Source organism: Notolabrus celidotus, chromosome 6, assembly GCF_009762535.1.
Source record: "Notolabrus celidotus isolate fNotCel1 chromosome 6, fNotCel1.pri, whole genome shotgun sequence".
Classification (NCBI taxonomy): Eukaryota; Metazoa; Chordata; class Actinopteri; order Labriformes; family Labridae; genus Notolabrus; species Notolabrus celidotus.
Genome location: NC_048277.1, coordinates 11,264,679 through 11,291,884, shown reverse-complemented (window position 1 = coordinate 11,291,884; position 27,206 = coordinate 11,264,679). Strand labels below are relative to the sequence as shown.

Below are 27,206 nucleotides of genomic sequence, written 5' to 3'. Positions count from 1 at the left end.
TTCGAATTGGTCTGTATGTGGTTTCCGGTACTTCCGGAGCCAGCCTCAAGCGGATCCTCAATGAATTGCAGTTTTTAGCACTTCAGCATTGGACTCATATTTTTTAGACCAGAGATTGCTGCTTGGTTTTGACAGACAAAGCATGGCTGGATTTAAAAGGCAAAATAAACCTTTACAGACAGAGAGGAGTGTAGGAGTTGTAGACATGCAAACACAAAAGATTAAAAAGAATAAACGCAAATCAAACAGAGTAAAGTGGGGAGACAGTAGACCATGAATCATTGTGAAAGAGTTTTTTTTTTTTAAATAAATGAATAAATAAAGATAGATAAGTAAATAAAAGCATTAAAGGATAATATGATAAAAATGATTTAAGAACAAGATGTCATCACAATGGAGAAAGCGGGAAATGGAAATGGATACATTAAGAACAATAAAATAATAAATTAAATATTTAAACAAATAAAATAATAATCAGATAAAGTTATCAAATAAAATTAAAACTATGAACTAATTGGATATAAACTAAAATAATGACAAATGAAAACAAAAAGCAGTTAAAAGGATGAAATCACAGAAAAGCAAGTCTGTAAAAATGGGTCTTACGAAGAGATTTAAAAGATGTCACTGACTCTGTGAGCCTTATTTACTCGGGGAGGTTGTTCCAAAGTGGAGGGACTCTGATTGAGAAATACCATAGAACATCCTCAACAACACACAAAACCACAACACATTAATTCCTTACCCCAATCAAATACAAACCATGGATCACAATACACAGACTATTGACAATCTCCTGTGTTTAACAAAAATACATAATTTAAGTGATTAATTATCTATATATTTAGAAAAAAAAGGGAAATACATATTACATAACAAACATCAACCAACATACTTATACACACATATAGATTATTAGATTCTTGGCTTAGGAACTTTTTTGGCTGGGATAACAGTCTTTGGGTTTACAACAATCAACAATATTACATTTCACATTTAGTCCAGATGAATGGCACAGGGGCCCCTCAAGGCTCATTCCCTATTGTTTCAATGGGATCATTTTTATCTTGAAAATGAATGAACGAACGGGCCTCAGATGTCATTAAAGATTGTTTACTTCACAGCATGAGTGATTCTTTTCCAAGGGAAGAGTATCCATGTACCTATCCATGACATCAACTATCTTTTCCATGTTAGAGCAATAACTCTTTTGGCTAACAACAGGCACAATTTAACAATGTTTAATCATTCCATCTTATGTTATTGTTAGCTTGATATACAGGATTCGTAATAGAAAGAGCTTTAGTTGTATACATCTGGAATGCATTCTTTCACTTCTTCTAAGAACTTCCGGGGGCGCGGCCTGCCGCTGACCTTGTGCTCTCATTTTATTGTTGAGTGTGTCTTAACTTTCCACCTTCCTGCCTGGTACGGTTACTTGAACTGTAGAAATAAACACTTTCTAAGATTGTATCAATGACATATAAGATAGTGTGCAAACCACAAAAACATTTGTCTTAACTATTTACTGACAGGACAAGGAAGAAAGCACAGAGTATCATAGAAGATAATTCCCATCCTCTTTTCTGTCAGTTTGAACCTCTGAGCTCAGGAAGGCACTAAAACCTCTGACAACTTAAAACAGTTCAAGAAGTAATTCATCCCAGGTGAAATAAACATTCTCAACCTCTCAAAATAAATGATGAGATCGAATCCCTGACATAACATGGTCGTTTTTTAATGTGTAATTTAGCTGTCCTGTTTGATTGTGATTGCATGAATGTTCTTGTGGCCACATTATGTATTGGGAGAACCTAAGGTAAATTTCCACCTTGGTGGACAATAAAGATTTATTCTATTCTATTCTAACTTAACTATTTGAGTGCACTGCTAAAGCCAGTCAAGAAGTATACCCACTTCATCTTTACATTTAATACACACATGTGGTATGGCACTATTAATTGTGTTAAGTACCTCTGGAGTCATATAATCATAAGCCAGTTTATACTGCAGTAGCTTAAGGGTGTGAATTAATAGTTAGTGATAATGCCTCTGCAAGGACCCTCTTCCACTCCTCAGTCGTGATATTGTCCTGCAAGCCTCCTCTCCATGCCTATGGCTTTTTTTTTCGGATGTTTCTGATTATTTATCTACCAGACATCTATATATTTTGGAAATTAAGCCTTCCCCCAGCAATCCTTCACCATAATTTCTTCTGTTGACAGAACAGGGAATGGTTGATTTTGTCACATTCTAATGATGTTTCTTAGTTGTAAATATTTAAATGATTTGATTACTTTCTATTCTGTAATTGTTGATAGTAAATGTCTGCTATCTTTTGTAACCCCTCTTCAACCCAGGTTTTGAATCCTTCATCATCTCTTCCTGGGGGGGAAGGTAATTTAATTGGACTAAAAAGTGAAAGACAGTCAGTTTCTTTGACATACATTAAACATATTTCTAAACATGTGATTTTTTGTGTTCTTTGTAAATGTCTTGATATGAGCAGGATACAGGTAAATGGGCAGACTTTATTGGTATTATCAAAGGAGTAAACCGGTAGTAGATATAAAGCACAGGACTGCTTTCAATCTTTGCCGGTTTGGTAGGCATTCAGTCACATCATTCCTCTCTGAATTCCAATATATGATAAAGCAGTACATAAAGCTGTTCTCTTTGCTCTTTGTACATGCAAGTGACATTCAATAGGCACAGTACACAGCTTAGTGCTGTTTGCAGATTCACACTCATGAATACCCATCTTCCTCTATACCCACTGTAGTGCCCACAGTATACTATAAGTCCTGATACCCCAGACAATAATTTGGGCTTTACACTTTGAGTTGTGGGATGAAAAAGCCAAAGCACACCACCGCCACCTAGTGGACTGAAACAGTGGCTGGTAAAGACACTGATTCAGCCTTTGAATTTTTCTCAATGTTTTACAGTTCCATGAAAGTGCTTGTTTCCCTATGGTCATCATAGCAAGCATACAGACATACCCTTCCATCCAAAAATATATAATTCACATCATCATATTCAGACATTTACCCACACAATCTAGCAGCCAATGTTATGAGATAAATGTTTTGTTTTTCTTGAATATGTCATCATCTTGGAAGCTATTGGAGACAACAAGACTTGTTGTTCCTCACCAACATCTGAACTCTTGAGCCAACAACTATAAGCATAAGTGAGAAATTATGCTTTATCCTCAGGTTTGTTGTTTCAGACTTAAGATTTATAAAAGCATCCTTTCTGTTTATCTGCTTTGAATACTTGATATATCTTCAAAATACTTGAATTGGCCTTAATAAAGGTTTAGGCTTTCTTTCGGACAACCTTTTCTCTGTTTCCATCAGATACAGAGGCCCTCGCTTTTGGAACAGTTTACCTGGTCATATAACAATTAACACAAATTTCAACTCATTCAAGAAACAAACCATACACTTTCTAGGTGAGTTAAGTAATACAACATGATATGAATTTTTAATGCATATTTACAAACACACACTCTCCCTACTTTCCTAACTTATAAACACAAGTTTTTTTTTTGTTTTTCTTTAACTTTCCCTCCTTTTTTTTCCATCATTGTTTTAAATATTACTCCCTCTTATTAATCTTTTTTTTGTTTTGTATGTATGTATTCTGTTCTACACCGATACTTTGTCTTTGTGTTGATTGTTTTCTTTGAAGGGCCACTCGACAAGCCTGTTTTTTTTTGGCTCCTCCTGCACATAACGTGTTAGTGGTTAGTTTTATCATTGAATTTACCTGTTATATCTTGGCTCGGGTTATTGAAAAGCAATGTTTTGTTTAGTTCTTTTATATGTGCAATAACAAAATAATTCTTATAGTTGCATTTATGTGATGTCTCTCCTGCCCTGTACATGTGCAGTGTTTTCTGACACAAAATAATTTATTCTCGTACTTTTCGTTTACAGTTATTATGTTATATATATTATATATGATGTGGAAAGTATCTATTTTTCAGCCAACATGCTGTTAATCCTCTTGTCTGAAACCTACCCGCAGTAGAGGCAATTCCCCACTGGGGCCAAACTTCTCAACGGGCACAGGGTTAGGTTGTTGATCAGTTTTCCTTAAAAATGAAACAAATAATCTTTCTCATTGTTTATTAAACTAAGAAGGAATGAAAATGTTAATAGAATACTTTGAAGTTATATAGAAGGACTGTGTAGCATCATATCAGGCCAGGTGTCTACTGGCGAGCACCGAGGAGCGTTTATGTCGCGCGGATAAGCTCACGCACCCGTCTCTAACCGTGAGCGCGCCGTGGTGACAGTCGCCATTTTATTTTGAAAATCAAACTGAACTGGAGGCAAAGAGACCCTTCCATTTCGACAAGTTTATTGTGAGAAACAAGAAGGGATGAACATCTGAATTACTTTCTTGGGAGCATGGTAAGCTTTACAATAACTCTGTTGAACTACCGTCAAAAGATTTCTGTGAAACCTGAAAGCGACGATATTTAATCGAAAGCTGCCCGTTAGCCAGCAGCAGCGCGGGGTCGAGTCTATTTGCTGGAAAGCAGCTGTCATAAAGCTCACAGAGTAACGACTCATTATTTCAGATACATGGACCTTTTACCTTAACTCTACGCGTTGAGTTGTTGTCGGACTGAATCGAAAGTGAAATTGTGTTTATTTAACGCCTCGCTAGGACCCATTAAAGCAGCTGAAGTCTATTCCGTGTTATCGGTTCCATAGATTACTTGGAGCCCGATCACACAAGCTAACGTTTACAAGGTTAATGCTAACGTTAGCCGACACGATCCCACAAATACGCCGCAATACTCGAGGCCTACAAGTGAACCACCAGGATGCTGTTAGCGTGGACGAAGCCTTAATAATCAACTAAACGCACTAAATGTAAAGTTACAGCTCAAAAACTAAGAAGTGAAGACGCATTTGTATTGTAGTTTTGCCGATTCATACACACCAACTCCAAACGGTCTACTGTTGCTAATGTTAGCTTCGCGTACATGCTACTTTAATAGCATTAGCCCGCAGCCTGCAGAGAGCTGGTAATATCACTTAATGGTTTATCAGATATCAGGCACTGGACCGGTAAGCTCAATACGCAGGGATGTGTGTAAAAACTACTTGGTACAGTACTAATAGATGAGGATGTGTAAGGAAGTAAACAGTGAGTGTTTACGTTGGATAATGCAGTTAACATGTTAGCTAGCTAAGCGTTAACCAGCATCATGGTGATAGCTAACCATGCTAGGTTTCCTCCGTTAACCAACAAACAAAGCACCAAATGTGTTTTTAAACATCTATTCACTCTGTAATTAATCATCACGGTTCATGTTTACTCTTTCACACCGCTTAGGTTCAGTTTCTAAGAGGCTGCTGGTGAATTACTGAAGAGTTGCTAACTCACATTAGCTTGCGCTTTGTTTTGCGGAGTGGATCACAATCTGCATTTATTCTTTAAATTAACTGCTAGACGCCTTTAATGTCACAAAAAGTGTTATTAGTGGGTAGGGTTGATTTATTATGTGTTTTAATTTAGCGTTACACGTAGTTAGGTGTGAGAACAACATAAAGGTTTGCTCGTAGTCTGTGTCCCTCTTAGTCGAGGCCTAGTCCGAGCTACTGCTGGCACGCCAAGTTTATATAACTATCGTATCTCCGCTGGGATAGGGGACTGAACTGCGTTTCCTCAACTCTAAACACTTTATTTGGGGACTTTGATTGGCGGAGACGTGTAATACCACCGAGTGAATCTATATTTTACAGCATCTCTGGGTCTGTTATGTTTGTAGGCCTCAAGCCTGTTACTGTGTTTTGTGCTGTCAATAGATTGTGGATGTTGTCCTGCTTACACCAAAGTCTACATAACTTCAAGTTTAGTGTATTCTCGTTTGGTTTTATTTCATTATACGTTTCAAATAATGTATTTTGTGTGATGAATAAAGAAAATAACTTTGAACTTTTTGTCTCTTTGTCACAGATGCTGAACTTGATTTTAAACTGAAGGACCCTACTTAGCACTGGTAGCCTCTGATCGGAAAGCCCATTTGGAAGCCAACATTTTTTACACCTTTTGGGGGGGGGGAGCAGAAGTAACCTATCACTGAAGTGACTAAAGGGGAATAATGGTGATTTTGCGCCGTGCTCGGCCACCTGCTTCCGCCCCAACCAGCAATGAATCTTGACTCGCTCTCGCTGGCTTTGTCTCAAATCAGCTATCTGGTGGACAATTTAACAAAGAAAAATTACAGAGCCAGCCAGCAAGAAATACAGCATGTAAGTAGTTGCAACAACATTAGACACACTTTTACAACCTGACAAACTTTAAAAACAGAAACTATGCAAAGTGTTTCACTCAGTCCATGTGTGCTGATATTTTCTATGTGCTCACACAGATTGTAAATCGTCACGGTCCTGAGGCAGACAGGCATCTACTACGCTGTCTCTTCTCCCATGTGGATTTCAGTGGCGATGGTAAAAGCAGTGGCAAGGACTTTCACCAGGTAATTTTTGATAAGAAAGAAGTTGATATTTGTCTGTGTTCACAGATCATGCTGCTGCTGCTGCATTTTGTCTAACATGGAAAACTGTTCCAGATCCAGATAGTAAAAGAGTAGCCCTCTAGATAGTAACTTGTAGATGATGTATGTTTGAAGGAAACAGTTTTCCTTGCTATCAACAATTGTGTCATCTTGTACTTTTGTGGAGAGATTGCTGCCGGCAGTAGTTAACCTGAAATGCGGAGATCAAGTGAAATAGGATTCTGGAAATAGGATGAGCCAGGAAGTCAATTCATTCAACTGATGAAAGTCCCTTTTTCCCCCAAAATGTTATTGCTTTGAATTGATAACCCTGGTTAAAATCTTCTCTGTATAAATAACAATAACAATGCAGATCATACAGTCAAACATAAAATAACGTGTGTCTTTTTTACTTGACAAAGATTGGAGCACACATGTACTTAAAATTGAAGCATATTGAAACTTCAAGAAGTAATCTTTTTCACCTTTACATAAGTGTAGTCCTGGAATAAACCCGTTAACAAACATGTTCCAGGTCACTTTGTCCTAACAGAACTGCTCTGTTGTGATACACTTAGACCGTAGTTTCACATCTCCTCCTTTCACAAGAGTTCCGTGTTCACTCGAGAGACAGGCTAAACAACTCCTCCAGGCTCTACACTGATTTAACATTTTGTTTAATTAAACGGATGATAAGATTAGAAAATTATAAAACTACATTTTAAATTGAATCTCAAATGTCAAAGGCCTTGAAGAAGCAATCATGCATGAAATAACAGAGCTGTATTTGGCTTCTGCCTTGGTACCATGCATGAAAATGTTCCTATAACTTATAATGCAAGAAAACATTAGTGTGACTTTGAGTTACTGCAATAGAAACAAAGTAATTGATTTGCCTTAAATGATCAAAGTGACACATTTCCGGCCTTTGTCGAATAGGGGGTGAACTGCCAACACAGAAATGTCTGGAGTTTCACATCTACTAGTCCTTTTCCTGATCAAGGATGTAAGAGCTTGACACATTTCTCATTTCCACTACATATCTGCAGTCATGCTGTAAAGATAAAGTCAGTGTTCACCAGGTTAGGAAGGACAGGTCCCAGCCTTAATTCCAAATATCAGACGTGTACTGAAACTCTTTCTGTTGTTGTTTTTGTTTATCCTTTTCAACGTGTGTCCTTCGAGTTGAGCAATCAGTCGTTCAAAACGAAAAAGTGTCAGCATTTGGTTCAGTTCTACTTTTGCACAAAAGGACATAGAATGCAAAGGCGAGCTGATCCGATCATTTGGACGTTGTCTTTGTATTCAGCAGTAACGTTACAGTTGGCCTAATCAGCCGGGCTTTTCTCTCCGACAGAGAGGCCTGTTGTGAAAAATAGAGAGGCATTCTCTTTGTAAATCACACGGTGCACACAACTTCGTCCAACTACATGTACTACATATGGATCCTGCTGGGCCCATCACTGTAACATTTGGCACATTTTACCAACTCCTCAAATTTGATCAGATTCCTGGATACCTCATGTTTTCTGTCTGAAAATGGAATCACTTTGTATTGTTTGTTTTATACATATTTACTCTCTTACTTTAAAAACAAGTTACATTTAGCTATGAAGTTAAAGAGACAGCCTTGTGCAAAAGTTTGTGAACTCTCTCAGTTGGTGCTCTTAAAGTCCTCCTTGGGCAGCTTCAGTAATTAACATGTTTCCTGTGGTCAGCTGTTAGTCTCTTACTTCTGGATTTTGTGCCTGTCCTTCCTGGCAGAACACCTCCAGACTCGGAGAACAATGTCAGGGAACTGTGTTGGCTACTCCAAAACCTTTAGCTATTATCCCTGAAATACTTCAAGATTGATTTGAAAGTATGAGCTGGATCACTCGTACTCCCCAAACTCTGTCTAACTTGAAGGCCCGGACCGACCTTTGGACTCTGGCCTCTTGAATTTCTTGTTATTGGGTTGATAATTATTCCTTCAGCTGCACTAAAGAAATGCTGCATGTAATCGGTTGATCAGACTTTTGGTTGTGGATCAAAGTAAAGTATCACGGCTCTGATCTGTAAACATCTTCCAAACACCTCAAAACAGGAAGTGATCAGTTGTAACAAAGAGTTCCCAGACTTTTGAAAATGACCTTTATTTGAAGAAATTATTTTCACTTAGCTTTTATTTTTGCTGTAACGTAAATATAAACGTAGTCAGGCTTTGAAATTGTCATAGAATTTATGTCTAACCTTTGAAGTTAAGAGAAAAGGGCATTTAAATACTTAGATTTGAGCCTTTCACTCTAACTTAGTAGATTTTTGATTTGGACGGGTATTATTTAGTCACATTTTTACAATAATAGAATCAACATGATTTGTTGTGTGTGTGTGTGTGTGTGTGTGTGTGTGTGTGTGAATGAATGATGCTGTTGTTTAATGTTTACACTTAGTAGAGACTCACTGTCTTACCTTGTTCTTCACTTGCCTCTGTTTTCTCCTCTCTCTCTTTTCCTCTATACGTTCCGCTTGTCAACTTGCCCAAGACACAGTTTCTGATCCAGGAGTGTGTGTCGCTGATATCGAAGCCAAACTTTATCTCTACTCTCTGTTACGCTGTTGACAATCCCCTGCATTACCAGAAGGTAAGGATTCTGAATTATCTCTGAAGTATCCTGAATGTACTGTATGACAGTCCCTTATGACAGTACTCGTAGCACTAAAGCCTGGTTTATACTTCTGCGTCGAATAGAAGCCGTAGCCAACGCTGTAGGTCCCTGTAGCCCTGATCCAACGCAGAAGTCTACGCGTGTAACCTGCAAGCACCTCCTCCAGAATGTAACTACGCATTGAAACAACGAGCTGGACAGCATGCTATTTCTTCATTTCGGCGAAATATTGCGGAGCGACGTGGACGCTTTGACACACAAGTACGTAGTGCTCACAACCGCATCGGCTACTACGGCGTAGAGTCAACGCAGAGGTATAAACCAGGCTGAAGACAACAAAAAAATAGAATAAAGTTATGGGTGCAAAACACACTTCATGAGCACCAAATTAGATAATCTCTCCTATTTTTTTCAGTCGACATAATAGGATGTAAATGACTTAGAATTCTATAAGTGTACAGATGTTTTGCTGCTTGTGTGATTTATATTTATGAAGGTGTTTGTACTTTACTATCTTTCAGAGTTTGAAGCCATCGGCCCACCTTTTCACTCAACTGAGTAAAGTTCTTAAACTTAGCAAGGTCCAAGAGGTAAGCCATTTATACTGTGTTTCAATGATTATCAGTCACAGACATTTTACATACAGGCATTTGAAAGTAGGACACATCTACTGTAGTAAGAGTTACAGGTTCTAGACCCTGAAATAGACGAACGCCTGAGAACTGATTTTTGAAATGTATTTTTGATTCCTGTATTTTCCAGGTGATATTTGGCCTTGCTTTGCTCAACTCCAGCAACGCAGACCTTCGTGGTTTTGGTGAGTTCTAAGCTTTACATTTATAAATGAGCACAGTGCATGCAAACGATGTCCTTCCTTACAAAGCTGTGTATTTCTCCTCACATGCTCGTTACATGGCATTGAATTAGATCCATTTTCTTTTTACCTTGCTCTATAAATAAGGAAGCATAGTTTTTTTTAATTGAAGCAATAAGCTAATTAACTTGATGATACCAAAAAATACAAGGCATAAGCTCTGGAATAGAGATGGATGTTTAGAACAACCAGAGAGGGAACGGTTGTGGACGGGAGTGGAACTAGCGACCGCTGCACCGAGGACTGTAGCCTCTGTACGAAAGCCAGATAAGAATCTCTGCTCACACACGCAGGCCACGCTGATTTATCAGGAGGTTTTCTGTAGTTTTGTGCACAAGTGAACACAGCTACCAAGTGTAGTACAGACTGACACATTTGCATTGAGAAAGACTTGACATTGACTCATAAAAGTATGTTCTTACCTCCAATATGATTTTTATTCTCATCAGCCGCGCAGTTCATAAAGCAGAAACTTCCAGACCTCCTGCGTTCATACGTTGACGCCGATCTCGGAGGGAACCAGGAAGGTGGCTTCCAAGACATTGCTATAGAGGTCTTACACCTACTGCTGTCCCATCTACTGTTCGGACAGAAGGGAGCCAGTGGGGTCGGGCAAGAGCAGATCGACGCTTTCCTCAAGACACTTTGCCGAGGTAAGGGGAGCAACACAGATTTGATCAAACAATCTGGTCATAAATGGCTTTGTTGGTCTTCAAAAAATGATTTAAAAAATGTCTTTAATTTTTTTTCCATGTTGTGTTTTAGATTTCCCCCAGGAGCGCTGCCCTGTGGTGCTCGCACCACTGCTGTACCCTGAAAAACGGGACATTCTCATGGACAGGATTCTGCCAGACTCGGGGGAGTTAGCTAAGACCATGATGGAGAGTTCTCTTGCAGAATTCATGCAAGAAGTTGGTTATGGCTTCTGTGCAAAGTGAGTCATTTTCTAAATGATATATTCATGTCTGTTTTATTTTTTTAATTCTTTTAATTTAACAAGCCTAGATGTGTGTCAGTGACACGGTTTAAAGTAAAGAAAAAGTACAAAACTCTGAGCTAGAAGAAGGACATGAGCCCAATGATTACATTGTTGTTGTCATGTGTGTCTCTTCAGTTTGGATGAGTGTAGAAACATAATCATCCAGTATGGGGTGAGAGAAGTGACAGCCAGCCAGGTAGCCAGGGTCCTCGGCATGATGGCTCGTACGCACTCTGGCCTGACTGATGGCATCCCACTACAGGTGAGTTCTTTGTTTTCTTTGCTATATTTTAACACCCAAGTTTAGTTCATCAACCAAAAAAAGAATATAAACACTTTTTACATTTTGTTCAAACAGATATAGTTAATGTAGTAGAAAAGGATGTTTAACTAAAACATCTAGATAATCATTTACACTATGAGTCATTAATTTCATGTACCTGGATCAGTTGGGTTAGCTCTAATGATAGGAGGATGAAGTGTCTGGGGCTTTATTTGATGCTTTGAAGCTTCAAACTGGGCATTCACTGTGACATCTGATGGCATGTAAAGCTTCAGACAGCCCTCTCAGTGATTGTCTGAAGCTCCAATACACCTCTGTAATCCATAGTTGGTAGGGAAAAGGTGTAATCTAGGGATGGTGTGTTAATTCAATTAGCAGCCATTTTATACAATAACTTTGATATTCAAAACATGGTTCTTTGCTGGTTTGAGTGTGCTTTCGTCTTCATTAGTGTCTGAAGTTTGTATTCTCTTGTGTTTTCTGTCACAGTCCATCTCTGCTCCAGGAAGTGGTATCTGGAGCGATGGTAAGGATAAGAACGATGGTTCACAGGCACACACGTGGAATGTCGAGGTGCTCATCGACGTTGTGAAGGAAGTGGTGAGTGAACCGTTGTACCAAAGCAGGACCATTTTTTTCTGTTTTATTTTCAGTGCAAGGAGAAATGAAACTGAAAGTGTCAGAAGTAGACAAACTAATGCATAACAGTCTGTGTCAGAAGCTTGTAAGGTTTCAGTTTTTGATTTTTCTTCTGTGCTTTAGAATCCCAACCTGAACTTCAAAGAGGTGACCTACGAACTTGACCATCCAGGCTTTGTCATCCGGGACAGTAAAGGCCTGCATATAGTGGTGTATGGCATTCAGAGGGGGTTGGGCATGGAAGTTTTCCCGGTCGATCTCATCTACCGGCCATGGAAACATGCCGAGGGACAGGTGATTGACAGATATCTTCTCCATCAGGATAAAGTGATATTAAAAGAGTTTGATTGTAGTGCAAAACTTCATTTGTTGTCAGAACCCTAGACTATAAGTAAATTAAAGTGATTTAAATCATCAGTGATGTGATCAGAAGAAAAGAATACTTTACTTAAAAAACTTACGTATAAAGTTGAGTCATGTGCTCGCTGTCTAAACATCTTGTTTCTTTGTTTCCATTTCCAGCTGTCATTCATTCAGCACTCTCTCATGAGTCCAGAAGTGTTCTGCTTTGCTGACTTCCCTTGCCACACTGTGGCTATTGACATTCTCAAGGCCCCACCAGAGGATGACAATAGAGAGATTGCCACATGGTATGGAGCTTGTGTCTTAGATAGTGTTTAAGTATTTGCCTTTTCCCTCCTTACTGGGTATACTTGTTGTCAAATATAAATGATCCATAGTTCATGAACTGCATACAGTGTGACTGACTTGTGGCCTCCTACTCTTAACAGGAAAAGCCTGGACCTAGTGGAGAGCCTGCTCCGGCTGTCTGAGGTGGGTCAGTACGAGCAGGTGAAGCAGCTCTTTGGCTTCCCCATCAAGCACTGTCCAGACATGTTGGTGCTGGCGCTGCTGCAGATCTCCACCTCCTGGCATACTCTGCGCCACGAGCTCATTTCAACCTTAATGCCCATCTTTCTGGGAAACCACCCTAACTCCGCCATTATCCTGCATTATGCCTGGCACGGGCAGGTCAGTGTTACAAACTGCAATGCTGTTAATGCTGGTTTATTTGAGGCTCATGGTTTTGTCTATCTTGTTTTTTTTGGGATCGAACTGTGTACTTAAAATGTACTGGTGGTTTTCTTTCCAGGGACAGTCTCCCTCTATTCGTCAGTTGATTATGCATTCAATGGCTGAGTGGTACATGAGAGGGGAGCAGTATGACCAGGCGAAGCTTTCACGCATCCTTGATGTAGCCCAGGACCTAAAGGTTTGTCAGATTATACTCATCGCCTCCAAACCTGATACCTTGTAGCTAAACAGACTAATGAGGCTATGCTGTTAAATGAATTAATGTGTTGCCCCATGTGTTTCTGGTGTGATCACTAGTTTAAGTTATAATTTAGCTAAAATAAGAGATAAAAAGCCAGGTGTTGTCATCTTCATCCATCAGAGTTTTTTAAATGATAGTAAAATAATGTTCATTAATTAACTAATATGTTATTTTTTTCCCCAGTCTCTATCAATGTTGCTGAATGGTACTCCATTTGCCTTTGTTATTGACCTTGCTGCACTTGCCTCTCGCCGTGAATACCTCAAACTTGATAAATGGCTGACCGACAAAATCAGAGAGCACGGGGTAAGTATTAGATGTCAGGTTCATCCACTCGCCCTCCACAAAATGTCACTTATTTAATACTGAGCGTGCCACCTTGTACTGTGTTTCACAATCATTTGTTGTGTTGTGTTGTGTCAGGAACCTTTCATACAGGCGTGTGTGACATTCCTGAAGAGGCGCTGCCCATCTATTATGGGGGGTCTGGCCCCAGACAAGGACCAGCCCAAAAGTGCCCAGCTCCCCCCGGAGACCTTAGCCACCATGCTGGCCTGCCTGCAGTCCTGTGCTGGGTGAGAGGCTTTTTTTTTAATCTGTCACTGTACTGTTTGTTTGCCTTTTCATTCAATGTCAGATAATGTCTGTCATACTCAAAGTGAATGCTTTAGGGGTGCCGCTGTTGTTCAGAGGTTAACATTTGATTCACTCTTTCCTCAGGAGCGTGTCACAGGAAGTGTCAGAGACTATCCTGACTATGGTTGCAAACTGCAGCAATGTAATGAATAAAGCCCGGCAGCCACCTCCGGGGGTAATGCCAAAGGGTCGTGCCCCCAGTACCAGCAGCCTAGATGCCATCTCTCCTGTGCAGGTGATTTCACATGAAAGCCCTGTCATGCCGCTACAGGAATCCTTGAAAATGTCTTTTCATGTAAGGAGTATAGACTTGTTTTATTCACATCAATTTCCAACGCACTGAAAAGTCATGGCGTAATTTCATTTCACGATTTACACTTTTATTGTTTCGTCATAAACATCATTTTTGTTCCTATCTCTCCCTCTCGTGTTCTTCTCTAGATGGACCCTCTTTCAGGCATGGGTTCCTTGAACCTTGGGGGCACAGCCACCTCCCACACTCAAAGCATGCAAGGTTTCCCAACCTCGCTAAGTTCAGCTTTCAGTAATCCTCAATCCCCAGCAAAGGCTTTCCCACCTCTCTCCAACCCCAACCCCAGCACACCATTTGGGGGCATAGGCAGCCTGTCTTCTCAGCTCCCCGGCATGGACTCTGGTACTGTGAAATGTTATTACTTCTTTCATTATGCACTTCTTACTGAGTTAGCGAGACAGTTTATTAATCAGGCGTCTGATTTTGGATTTGTGAAGTCAGACAAACATTTTGTTGTTCTTACTTGTTGCTAAAAATAACTTTGAATATTGTGTAAACAGCAAAGAACAGCTCAGGGTTCATACTTCATTTGGTTTTATCATGTTGAGAAAATTAGGGGATAAAAAGCCACTGAAGAATCATTTGCAAGAAGAGAATTTCCAGTTCAATAACTCCTCTCACTCAGAGAACAAAGGAGAGTAGTTCAGGCTTAGATTGAAATGACTGACGTATTGTGTCTCCTCCAGGTCCCTTGGGATCAGGCATTGGCTCGGGTATTGGTAGCGGTCTGGGGATGCCAGCAGTAAACACGGATCCGTTTGGCACCAGGAAGATGAGCACACCAGGGCTTAACCCGCCTACCTTTCAGCAGAGTAAGATGAAGTCCTGTAAGCTGTGGTGGTATTGGTGTGACTGAGAGCTCCGCCCTGGGCTGCTCAGCACTGTATTTCCTCTGTAGGTGAAATGAATCTAGTCCTGATTGAGGAACTCATTTCGGGTGCACTTCAATGTGCCTCCAACAGAGCTTTTAAAAGCCCTGACATTTAACCATTTATAAGTATTTGGATGTATGATACTGTCATACTGTCTTTGGAATACAGAGTCAACAATTAAAAAGTAGTTGCACAAATACAGATTAGTCCTCCATTCCGTGTCTGCTCATGCTGACAGCCCCCTTTTAGAGTCATTATGTACTCAAAGCTTCAAGAAGAGGTCTAACCTGACTCAATCAGTTAGAGTGCTTTTTGATTCTCAATCTTGTACGTGATTGATCGATGAGTTTTGCCAGATTGTCAAACACTGGGCTCATTCTCCTCCAGTGTTGGAGTACAGCAAACTAAATGACAGTTATCATTATGTCTTTCAGCTGACCTTTCTCAGGTGTGGCCAGAGGCAAACCAGCACTTTAGCAAGGAGATAGACGATGAAGCAAACAGTTATTTCCAGCGGATCTACAACCACCCACCTCACCCAACCATGTCTGTGGATGAAGTATGTAGTGACACACACACACAAACTGTCATTAACACTTAGACTGTCTTTCAGAAAACATAAAGCTGCCAATCAAACATTCCCTTCTTGTGTATTCTTTGTGATGTAACTGATCTGACCTCTCCCTTGTTACAGGTTCTCGAGATGTTACAGAGGTTCAAGGACTCAACCATCAAGCGGGAAAGAGAGGTGTTCAACTGCATGCTGAGGAACTTGTTTGAGGAGTACAGATTCTTCCCGCAGTACCCCGACAAGGAGTTGCACATTACTGCCTGCCTTTTTGGAGGCATCATTGAGAAGGGTCTTGTTACCTACATGGCTCTGGGGTTGGCCCTCCGATATGTTCTTGAAGCCTTAAGAAAACCCTACGGATCCAAGATGTATTATTTTGGAATTGCTGCCCTAGATAGGTTTAAAAACAGGTATTGAAATGTCTCCTTTGTTAAAAATGTGCACTTGTTAAACTGTGATTCTGTTGTTGACTAATGTGCCGATTATGCAACCAGGCTGAAGGACTACCCTCAATATTGCCAACATCTGGCTTCAATTGCCCACTTCTTGCAATTCCCCCACCATTTACAAGAGGTAATCAGGTTTCCTTAATTTATTCATGTTGGATTCTGTCTCCGTCTCTCTTCCGCTGAAGAAAGGGAGCCCTTAACACAGAGTGAAAAATTTAAATCTCTCGCTCTGTCTTTTCAAATATCCTGTGTGTACAGTATATCGAGTATGGCCAACAGTCACGGGACCCTCCGGTGAAGATGCAGGGCTCCATCACAACCCCTGGAAGTCTGGCGTTGGCGCATGTACAAGCCCAGTCTCAGCCTGGAGGACCCAAGGCGGCACAGCCAGGCCAGGCCAGCACCCTAGTCACCACCACCACGACTACAACCACAGTGGCAAAGACCACCACCATCACAAGACCAACACCCAGCACCTTCAAGAAAGATGTACCTGTGAGTTTAGATTTGTTGACGCCTTGACTGTCTATTATGTGTCTTCTTGGTGTTTGAAGTTTGTCTACGATTTTGCATTTAAGTATTATCTACAGTGTTTCAAAGGTTCTAATAGTTGATTCTACCTGCAGCCCTCCATCAACACAACCAACATCGACACCCTGCTGGTGGCCACTGACCAAACAGAAAGGATTGTAGAGCCTCCAGAGAATGTTCAGGAGAAGATCGCTTTTATCTTCAACAATCTTTCTCAGTCAAACATGACACAGAAGGTAACAGGAAACGGACCAAATTTAATATATTTCAAACCATGACAGTTCAAGAAGCCTTTTTAAAAACATCTTTTCCTTTTTTTCAGGTTGAGGAGTTGAAGGAGACAGTGAAGGAGGAGTTTATGCCCTGGGTGTCTCAGTACCTGGTGATGAAGCGTGTCAGCATTGAGCCCAATTTCCACAGTCTCTATTCAAACTTTTTGGATACTTTGAAGAACCCTGAGTTTGTCAAGATGGTCCTCAATGAGACTTACAGAAATATCAAGGTACGAAAGCTTCTAAAAATATAATCTTCTGGAGTTTTTCGCCTGGCTGTTATCTGCTGAATACTGCTCATGGTTCTGAAAATGCTCACATGGTTCTTTTTTGCTCCTGTTCTTTGATTTCTCTTAGGTTCTGTTGACCTCTGACAAGGCAGCTGCCAACTTCTCTGATCGCTCCCTGTTGAAGAACCTGGGTCACTGGCTGGGAATGATCACACTGGCCAAAAACAAACCCATTCTTTACACAGTGAGATATTCCAACATGATTTTTGGAACTTTTTTTTCAAATAGTGAGCCTTCTGTCAGTTTCAGTTTGGCTAACACATTTGTATTCTCTTACAGGATCTGGAGGTGAAATCTCTGCTATTGGAGGCCTATGTGAAAGGCCAGCAGGAGCTCCTGTATGTTGTTCCCTTTGTAGCAAAAGTTTTGGAGTCCAGTCTACGCAGCATGGTGAGTAGACATTATCAAAACATCATGCCTCTGCCTGTATAAATATCAAATAAAGTCATTATTTTTTACAAAAATACTGTCAATAAAACGGTCTACATCTGGTCTGATTGGACTGGTTGGATGTCTTAAGTACTTCACCTTGATCTGAATCAATTTGTGTATGTGTTTCTGATATTGCAGGTCTTCAGACCGCAGAACCCCTGGACCATGGCCATAATGAATGTTCTTGCTGAACTGCATCAAGAACATGACCTCAAGGTAACCCATTATTCTTCAGCCACGTTATAATCTAGCTCTTCAATAAAAGCTCTGAATTAATTTTGATACCAAAAACTAATGTGTTAATCCAAACTGTAAGTCAGCCCTGTTTATCTTACCAGTCTTAATGTTTCCACTTTCAGCTATAATACTTGTAAACGATATCAATCAGATGTGACAAAAACCTTATGTAATTGTAAAAAAGTAGAACTGCTGCTCACATTGTTCCCTTGTTCACTCCAGCTGAACCTAAAGTTTGAGATTGAAGTTCTGTGTAAGAACTTGTCTCTGGACATCAATGACCTCAAGCCGGGAACCTTGCTGAAGGACAAGGACAAGCTTAAGACTCTGGAGGAGCAGCTGTCTGCACCAAAGAAAGAGACAAAGCCTCCGGAAGAGATGCTGCCAGTGTCTACCACAGGTGGATGTCCTGTTTCTGCTTTTGGTGTGTGCTGCTATTCAAGTGCTCTGCATCAAAATGTTGAAATACTTCTGCCACAAACACAATGAAGTTATATTTGTATGTCTGTTTTGCTTCTAATGTATCATCTACTTTCATTGGGGCATATAAGTAGCTGTTCATCTGAGTCTGAAGTAGCATTTTAGAACTCAGGTATCCTTACAGAATATCTTGCATAATGTTTTAAAACCAATAATTGTTATAATATAAAGGTTGACCACAACATCTATCCTAGATTTTCACATGAAGTGTTTTGAAAACATAAAAAAGTGACAAGTGACACTTTAACTCTTAATAGTGCTTGTTTTAGTTTTCAACATGCTTTGTCAGTTTTAAACCAAAATGCTAAAAGCTAAGCATGACTTGTAGTGTGCTTGCTTCTGTTTGAAAAACTAGTATTCTAAAAGCTATAAATTCCTCTAATGGGTTGCTTGTATGTTTGCTCTCTGCTAATGTTGTCTTGAAAGTTTGCTTTATCCTGTGATTTTAATCAAACTATCATTTTGTGACCAACAGGAGACTTTGTTCCATTTGCAGCACCTCCATCAACCCCAGCTGCAACCACCACCACCTGCACAACCACCGGGCCCCCCACTCCACAGTTCAGCTACCACGACATTAATGTGTATGCCTTAGCAGGCCTTTCTCCACACATCAATATAAATGTCAATGTAAGTATTTGGGAGATGCTTCTGAATGTTATCTCTATCTGCTTATCCTTTTGATTGTTTTTCAATCCATGTCTTTTCTCTCATCTTCCCATCTTCAGATCCCTCTGCTCCAGGCCCATCCTCAGTTGAAGCAGTGCGTAAGACAGTCAGTGGAGCGAGCTGTCCAGGAGCTGGTTCACCCCGTGGTTGACCGCTCTATCAAAATTGCCATGACAACCTGTGAGCAAATCATCAGGAAGGACTTTGCCCTGGATTCTGAGGAGTCCCGCATGCGTGTGGCTGCCCACCATATGATGAGGAACCTGACTGCAGGCATGGCCATGATCACCTGCCGGGAGCCTCTGCTCATGAGCATCGCCACCAACCTTAAAAACAGCTTTGCTGCTGCACTGAGGGTGAGCTGAACGCTTAGACTTTAACTGCAGGATTCTCAGAGGCATAGAGCATAGTTTGAGCTTTCTTCATACACTGCTGGGGCATCTTAAAAAAAATTTAATATTGTGGAAAAATATTGTTTTCATAGTTCAAATCAAAAAGTTGAACTTTCAAATATTCTTCATTCAGTGCATGTAAAGTGAAATCAATTTTTTTTTTATGATGATTTTGGTTGAGGTCTAATGAGAATCAGAATGATCATTTTTACACTCTGTTTGGTTTGGGGCCCTTATACCACAAATGACTGCATCAATGCGGCGTGGCATGGAGGCGATCAGCCTTTGGCACAGCTGAGGTGTTATCAAAGCCTTGGTTGCTTTATATAGCTGCGTTCAGCTTATCTGCACTCTTGGGTTGGGTGTTTCTCATTTTCCTTTATACACATATCCTATGGATGCTCTGGGGGGTTCAGGTCAGGTGTGTTGGCTTGCAAATCAAGCACGGTAGTATCATTGGAAGCGAACTGTGTGCTATTAGTTTTGGCACTGTTGTCAGGTGCTAAGTCTTGTTTGAAAAAGAAACAAGAATCTCCATAAAGGCTGCGTTGATTCTGGACTTGATAAAACACAGTGGACTAAGACCAGCAGATGACATGACACCTAAAATCATTACTGACTGTGGAAACTTTACACTGGACTTTAAATACATTGGATTTTGTGCCTCTCCATTCTAGACTCAGGACATTGATATCCAAATGAAATGCTAAATTTACTTTGATCTTTAAAAAATCTATTTAGACCACTCAGCAACAGTCCAGTTCTTTTATCCTCAGTTATCTTATCCTTAAATAACTGATTGAATATATTGAAGTCTTTCCACAATATTCTAAATGCCCTGTGTTTCTTCCCCCAGGCACCAACTCCTCAACAGAGGGAGATGATGGAAGAGGCTGCAGCCAGAATTGCCCAAGACAACTGTGAACTGGCGTGCTGTTTCATTCAGAAGACAGCTGTGGAGAAGGCTGGTCCTGAGATGGACAAGAGACTTGCCACGGTGAGACTTGGAGAAACACAAACCTAATAGCCCCAAACATGAATGTGTTTACAGTTAATGTTAGATTATCAGGAAGCAAAAATGTCAGAGTCTTAACGAGGTCTCTGCTCTTCCAGGAGTTTGAGCTGAGAAAGCACGCACGTCAAGAGGGCCGTCGTTACTGTGATCCTGTAGTTCTGACGTATCAGGCTGAGCGCATGCCTGAGCAGATCAGACTCAAGGTAAGATCTCTACAATCTAGTTGTGCACTAAATAAGGAAAAAATACACCCGTTATGATCCATCTTATGCTACTTACAATTTTAAATATTGGTCAACAGTATGTACTGTTCCCTTAGTTACTGAGTCTAAGTCTATCTTAAAGTGTTCTATTTGACTCGGTGCAATCAGAAGTGCATGTGTGACTTTTTGTGTGTTTGTGTTTGTAGGTGGGAGGAGTGGACCCCAAACAACTGGCTGTATATGAAGAGTTTGCGAGGAATGTACCAGGTTTCTTACCCAGCAATGATCTCTCTCAGCCCACTGGCTTCTTGGCTCAGCCCATGAAGGTACGTTTTTTCCATCGTCTCGAAGGCTCAGTTCTATGTAGTTTTATAATACAATGTATAAAGAGCAGAGTGTGTGTGAGTGTGTGCAGGGTAGTTCCAGTGAGAACTGTAGCAGTTTAAAACCCACACAACTCAATTCTGTATCTTTGTCTCTCTGTCTACAGCAACAGGCCTGGGCCACAGATGACGTAGCTCAGATCTACGATAAGTGCATGGCAGACTTGGAGCAGCATCTTCACGCCATCCCTCCAGCTCTCGCCATGAACCCCCTGACCCAGGCTCTGCGCAGCCTGCTGGAAGCTGTGGTGTTGGCCCGAAACTCCAGAGACGGCATTGCTGCACTTGGCCTGCTGCAGAAGGTAGGGCACTCTTTATCATGCAGATCAGGAAAAAAACAAGGGAATCTGTGAGAGAGAAGCATTGATAAAGATCAATCCATGCTAACCTAAGCTTGTTTGTCTTTATCCAAGGCTGTGGAGGGTCTTCTAGATGCCACCAGCGGGGCTGACGCCGACTTGCTGCTGCGCTATAGAGAATGTCATCTGCTGGTGCTTAAAGCTCTGCAGGATGGACGTGCCTATGGACCACAGTGGTGCAATAAGCAGATCACCAGGTGAGGACTTATTTGATAAACCATCATTCATAGTATCTCTTTTTATCTGATTATTGTAGTGCATAACATGAGGGTGGAAAGTCATGATCCACGAATGTGTTTGCAGGTGTCTGATTGAATGCCGTGATGAGTACAAATACAACGTGGAGGCAGTTGAGCTTCTGATCAGGAACCATCTCGTGAATATGCAGCAGTATGACCTGCACCTGGCACAGGTACACACTCTCTGACACTGTTTTTTGTTGTCTACTGCATGTTTTTTTATTCAGGTTGAAAACTTAAGCAGTCAGTTCTTTATTTTCTACTCAGAGAACTTTTTTGAATTTGTCTTCACTGCAGCGTCTGCTTTAATTTGTAGTTAAATTATGTTTCTCTCAAAAATGTAGATTGACTGGAGTTTTCCTGAATTAAAAATAGTAAGGGTGTAGAGAGATTAATTGTTTTGAGTGCCACAAGAAGCTAATGTGTATTTGTTTTCTTCTAGTCGATGGAGAACGGACTGCACTACATGGCAGTTGCTTTTGCCATGCAGTTGGTGAAGCTGCTGCTGGTGGATGAACGCAGCGTGAGCCACGTCACAGAGGCCGACCTCTTCCACACAATCGAGACCTTAATGAGGACATGTGCACACTCCAGAGCAAACGCACCTGAGGGGTATACAACTACAATGTTGAAACTAACTTTTATGAAGCATCTTATTTGTTTACCTTTAGACCAAAAGCAGCTAATACTCCACTTCGCTGCTCCAAATGACTTGAATTTGAGTTTAAAACTACTCCTCTGTGGTCCCCCTCCCCAGGCTTCCCCAGCTCATGGATGTTGTTCGCTCCAACTATGAGGCCATGATTGACCGTGCCCACGGTGGACCCAATTTCATGATGCACTCTGGGATTTCCCAGGCTTCAGAATATGATGATCCTCCAGGCCTGAGGGAGAAGGCAGAATACCTTCTGAGAGAATGGGTCAACCTGTATCACTCAGCTGCAGCTGGCAGAGACAGCACCAAAGCTTTCTCAGCCTTTGTTGGCCAGGTAAGTGTTCTTTTATCTTAGTTTGGCTTACTTTAATCGAGATGACCCAAAATCATTGAGTCTCATGTGTGTCTTTGTCCTCCTAGATGCACCAGCAGGGAATCCTGAAGACGGATGACCTGATCACAAGGTTCTTCCGGCTTTGCACAGAAATGTGTGTGGAGATCAGCTATAGGGCACAAGCAGAGCAGCAGCACAACCCAGCAGCCAGTGCAGCCATCATCAGGGCCAAGTGTTATCACAACTTGGACGCCTTTGTCCGACTCATAGCCCTGCTGGTCAAACACTCAGGGGAGGCCACAAACACAGTGACAAAAATCAACCTCCTCAATAAGGTACGATATGAAACAAGTTGACTGTTATTGACATGGCATTACAGGAAACAGTTTTGCAGTTTTTTTAATTGAAACTATCCAATAAATGTACCTGAAAAAAGTCAAGTATTAGTCAGACAAATGCAATGAATCAATTGTTTGCATCATTTAAGATTCTGAGTTAATGATTTGCTGCTTTACTTGATCAACATTTCACCCTGCATTATCGTTTAGGTGCTGGGTATCGTAGTTGGTGTGTTGATCCAGGACCACGATGTCCGACAGACAGAATTCCAACAGCTGCCATACCATCGAATTTTCATCATGCTGCTGCTGGAGCTCAACGCTCCTGAACATGTCCTTGAGACCATCAACTTTCAGACGCTCACAGCATTCTGGTAAGACGTCCACAAGATCACGATCACATGTAAAAGGGATCCACATACTAAACAACGTAGTAAAATGGAGACACTCTGCTGGTGCTTAAGATGTTTGAACTGGTTCTGTATCTTCAGGATTACTGCACTTTCCTTCAGACTCACTCTTTTGCTTTTTATCTACAGCAATACCTTCCACATCCTGAGACCCACCAAAGCACCTGGCTTTGTTTACGCCTGGCTGGAACTCATCTCCCATCGCATCTTTATTGCCAGGATGCTAGCACACACACCACAGCAGAAGGTAATAACACTCAGGCAGGACTATCTCACCTGAACAGTATAAAGTCTAAATGATTAGTGCCTTGCTTTCTTGTGCACTAAGTTTGCTGTCTTTCTTGTATTTTTTTTTCTTTTCTTTGGACTAATTGATGGATGTTTTCTTAAAGGGTTGGCCCATGTACGCACAGCTCCTGATTGATCTGTTCAAGTACTTGGCGCCGTTCCTGAGGAATGTAGAGCTCAACAAACCTATGCAAATCCTCTACAAGGTGATGTCTCATTTACTAAATGCACTTCACTTCCGAGTTTGTTAGTTTTATTGTTTGAGTAAATCTGGCAGTGAACATTTTGTCCTGACTAGCTTAAGCTGTAACATATTAAGTCTTCTGTATAATACAATAACCATCAAGTTGTTGTAAAGCCAACTCTTTTTATATGGATTTACTGGTTGAAAATATTTGGATTTGAAAACCTTCAAATAATATTTTTTTCTTCTTGTCTGTTCAGGGCACACTGAGAGTGCTCCTGGTCCTGCTTCACGACTTCCCAGAGTTCCTGTGTGACTACCATTACGGCTTCTGTGATGTTATCCCACCTAACTGCATCCAGCTCCGCAACCTCATCCTGAGTGCCTTTCCACGCAACATGAGGCTCCCCGACCCTTTCACTCCCAATCTCAAGGTAAACATTCACACACCCAAATCACTCGCACACGACCAACTACCTGTTTCAAAGAGCGACAATGATCTCATGAACACTTCTTTCTTAACACCCTGGCTGCAGGTGGACATGCTGAGTGAGATCAACATTGCTCCCCGCATCCTCACCAACTTCACAGGCGTCATGCCCTCCCAGTTCAAGAAGGACCTGGACTCGTACCTGAAAACTCGTTCACCGGTCACTTTCTTGTCTGAGCTGCGCAGCAACCTGCAGGTAGGAGCGGTGCCTCGCTGCAATTAAGTAGAAGTGTTGGTAATATGATTTATGTTATGACGATAACATTTGTGTTTATTCCCTTCTTTTTTTCAGGTGTCTAATGAGCCTGGAAACCGCTACAACATTCAGCTGATCAATGCTCTAGTGTTGTACGTAGGCACACAGGCAATCGCTCACATCCACAACAAGGGCAGCACTCCCTCCATGAGCACCATCACACACTCTGCACACATGGACATCTTCCAGAACCTGGCAGTGGACCTGGACACTGAGGGTAATCATTTGTAGACCTGATCTGTGTCTTGTTAAATGGTAGAGATGTATACATAATTCAAAGCTTTTTGGCTCTTATAAACCGTTTCATGAATGAATGGTTTTACCTACCCTGTTAACGTTCATTATCTTGTTTTGGATTGATCCAGCTTGAAATATTGGATTTGAATACTCCATAATCAGGCTCCTGTTGTTGTCTTCTCAGGGCGCTACCTGTTTTTGAATGCGATTGCCAATCAGCTGCGCTACCCGAACAGCCACACTCACTACTTCAGCTGCACCATGCTCTATCTGTTCGCTGAGGCCAACACAGAGGCCATCCAGGAGCAGATCACAAGGTGAGACAGAGACGGCTTCGAGTGTAGTAATCATTTCAATAGCAGGAAGAAATCAAACCATCATCAAGTTAGGAGTTACCCACATGTGTGTTTACTTAAAGCTGTGTGCTCCTCATTCAGGGTTCTGTTGGAGAGACTGATTGTGAACAGGCCTCATCCATGGGGTCTCCTCATCACCTTCATCGAGCTGATCAAGAACCCTGCCTTCAAATTCTGGAGCCATGACTTTGTGCACTGTGCCCCTGAGATTGAAAAGTAGGTCCAGTGTGTGACTAATTACAAGCTCAGTTATGGTATTAAAATGTACTGTATGTTGTTTGAGTGAGAATTTGATAAAAGATGGTAAAACAGTGAAGTCATGTTTATGTGATACCCGTCCTCCTCTCTCCTCCTTCAGGCTGTTCCAGTCCGTGGCCCAGTGCTGCATGGGACAGAAGCAGGCCCAGCAGGTGATGGAGGGCACCGGTGCCAGCTAGCCTGTGTACCAGCCAGCTTGTAGCCCTCGGGAGAGATGCCGCGGCCTTGACCCACTTTCCCCACCTCCTACACAAACACATAAACACCTCTCCCACTGTACTGTTGGCACTGGAAAAACTGGCACCCACAGTCATTTGAGATGTGGATCAAAGGACTACTGCTCATGGATCTAAGGAGTTAAATTTTTGTTGATCCCATTGGGGCTGAGTTGAGATGGAGAGTATGGATTGAGATATGCTGTTTAATATACTTTTTTTTTTGATGCTTTGATGTAAATATTGGAAAAAAGGGAGAACGGGAGCTTAGATAAAGGGGAGAGAATTGCACATGTCAAATAAAATGTAAAGACATGTAAAGACATCTAAACACATTTTCACTCACTACCAAAGTCCTTGGTTTGCTTCCTCCCACACAAATCCTGTTTTTCTGACTTTTTTTTTGCTTTCAGAGGCTGAATGGTAGATGATTGAAGAAAAAAAAAGATGCCTGCTACTTTCGTTTGATTCCTTTTTTTCCCTGAGTGGGACAGGAAGATGGAGTTCAGTCTCCCAGGTGGGGTGGGGGTCTGCTGCTCCAGGTGTGTTGGTGGAGACAATTTGCTGACAGTTTGACAAGTTGAAGCTGGCTCTGGAAGTCTCTCCCTGGCACTTGTAAATTGTTCAAAGTGATGGTTACATCGTATCTTGACAATTTGTACAAAGATCCAAATTGAAGAACAACAATAGAAGGACCAATACAGCCCATTTTGTAACATTTTGAATGTTTTGTAAATGTATTGGTCCATGTGTTGTATTTTGTAGTCCTTTCTAGTTTGCCTTTAGTTCTTGCTACTTAACTGCAGTATGCGTACATACAGGAAATAAAGCATTCAAACTGCAGTGCATCTGTGTTCATTCATCACCATGACAGACTTAATGGTGCTAATATACCAAACCATTTAAAAGTAACTATCATAATTCATACTCATTAACACTGTATGTTTTTTCTCCCACTTTGTTACTGTTCAATCATTTTTACTTTTACGTTTGTCTTTTAAGTTTTAATACCTGGTCTTTCATCACATTCAGACTCATTCTCTTTTGAAACACTGCCTCCGTTACAAAATGTGGAATGTACTGTGTTACAGGATTATCACAAAACAAACAGATTAACAGTTTAGAAGTGTTCAAGTTATCCAATGTGTCAACTAATGGACACACTGCTTAACTTTAGGGATTGGTTACAGAAATGCTCTTCATTTCTATTACTAACTGTGCAGTATTTGGCTTTGGAAGGCATGTTGAGACTGAAATGCAGTAAGATGTTTGTGTTTCACAAAGCATGATCCAGAAGTGACATATCAACTGCAGCTCCTTGTCAGCAAGCACCAACTGTGGCTGCATCTCAAATTTCTCCTTCTGCATGCCCCTGTTGAGACGGCATGTCCTCTCTCTTTTGGGGATTAAGGGGTAGCAGAGACTACAAAGGAAGTGGATAAAATCCCCTAATGCTTTACAAAAAGCAGAAATGTTACATGGCCACTGGTGGTGGGAAAGATAACGTTGTTTCAAACACTGATTTACAAATCCTACATTTGGTTGTGATATCTGGGTCTG

At 41.1% G+C, this 27,206-nt stretch overlaps 1 protein-coding gene across 11 annotated transcripts; it reads left to right on the top strand.

The window, feature by feature from the left end:
• Positions 1-4,276: 4,276 nt before the first annotated feature.
• On the top strand, positions 4,277-26,489 carry cnot1 (CCR4-NOT transcription complex, subunit 1). Of its 11 annotated transcripts, none has more exons than XM_034685766.1 (49): positions 4,277-4,424; positions 5,983-6,278; positions 6,398-6,505; positions 9,049-9,147; positions 9,693-9,761; positions 9,934-9,988; positions 10,495-10,698; positions 10,811-10,979; positions 11,160-11,286; positions 11,797-11,907; positions 12,070-12,240; positions 12,469-12,596; positions 12,738-12,978; positions 13,100-13,219; positions 13,466-13,588; positions 13,706-13,857; positions 14,003-14,153; positions 14,360-14,573; positions 14,918-15,043; positions 15,538-15,662; positions 15,798-16,084; positions 16,169-16,247; positions 16,373-16,618; positions 16,750-16,890; positions 16,977-17,156; positions 17,284-17,400; positions 17,496-17,606; positions 17,787-17,864; positions 18,108-18,285; positions 18,841-18,995; positions 19,094-19,390; positions 20,283-20,423; positions 20,540-20,644; positions 20,851-20,970; positions 21,135-21,329; positions 21,441-21,583; positions 21,690-21,798; positions 22,068-22,237; positions 22,383-22,614; positions 22,701-22,949; positions 23,163-23,326; positions 23,492-23,609; positions 23,755-23,856; positions 24,095-24,268; positions 24,371-24,520; positions 24,617-24,797; positions 25,002-25,134; positions 25,255-25,389; positions 25,532-26,489. In XM_034685766.1, the coding sequence occupies exons 2-49, from the start codon at positions 6,177-6,179 to the stop codon at positions 25,608-25,610; spliced, it is 7,164 nt and encodes a 2,387-aa protein (XP_034541657.1). In that variant the 5' UTR covers positions 4,277-4,424; positions 5,983-6,176; the 3' UTR covers positions 25,611-26,489. The 11 variants fall into 11 exon arrangements, with proteins under 11 accessions (XP_034541657.1, XP_034541648.1, XP_034541655.1 ...); XM_034685757.1 differs by having other exon boundaries at positions 14,003-14,213; positions 18,108-18,309; XM_034685764.1 differs by having other exon boundaries at positions 9,055-9,147; positions 16,382-16,618; positions 18,108-18,309; positions 25,532-26,225.
• Positions 26,490-27,206: the final 717 nt, after the last annotated feature.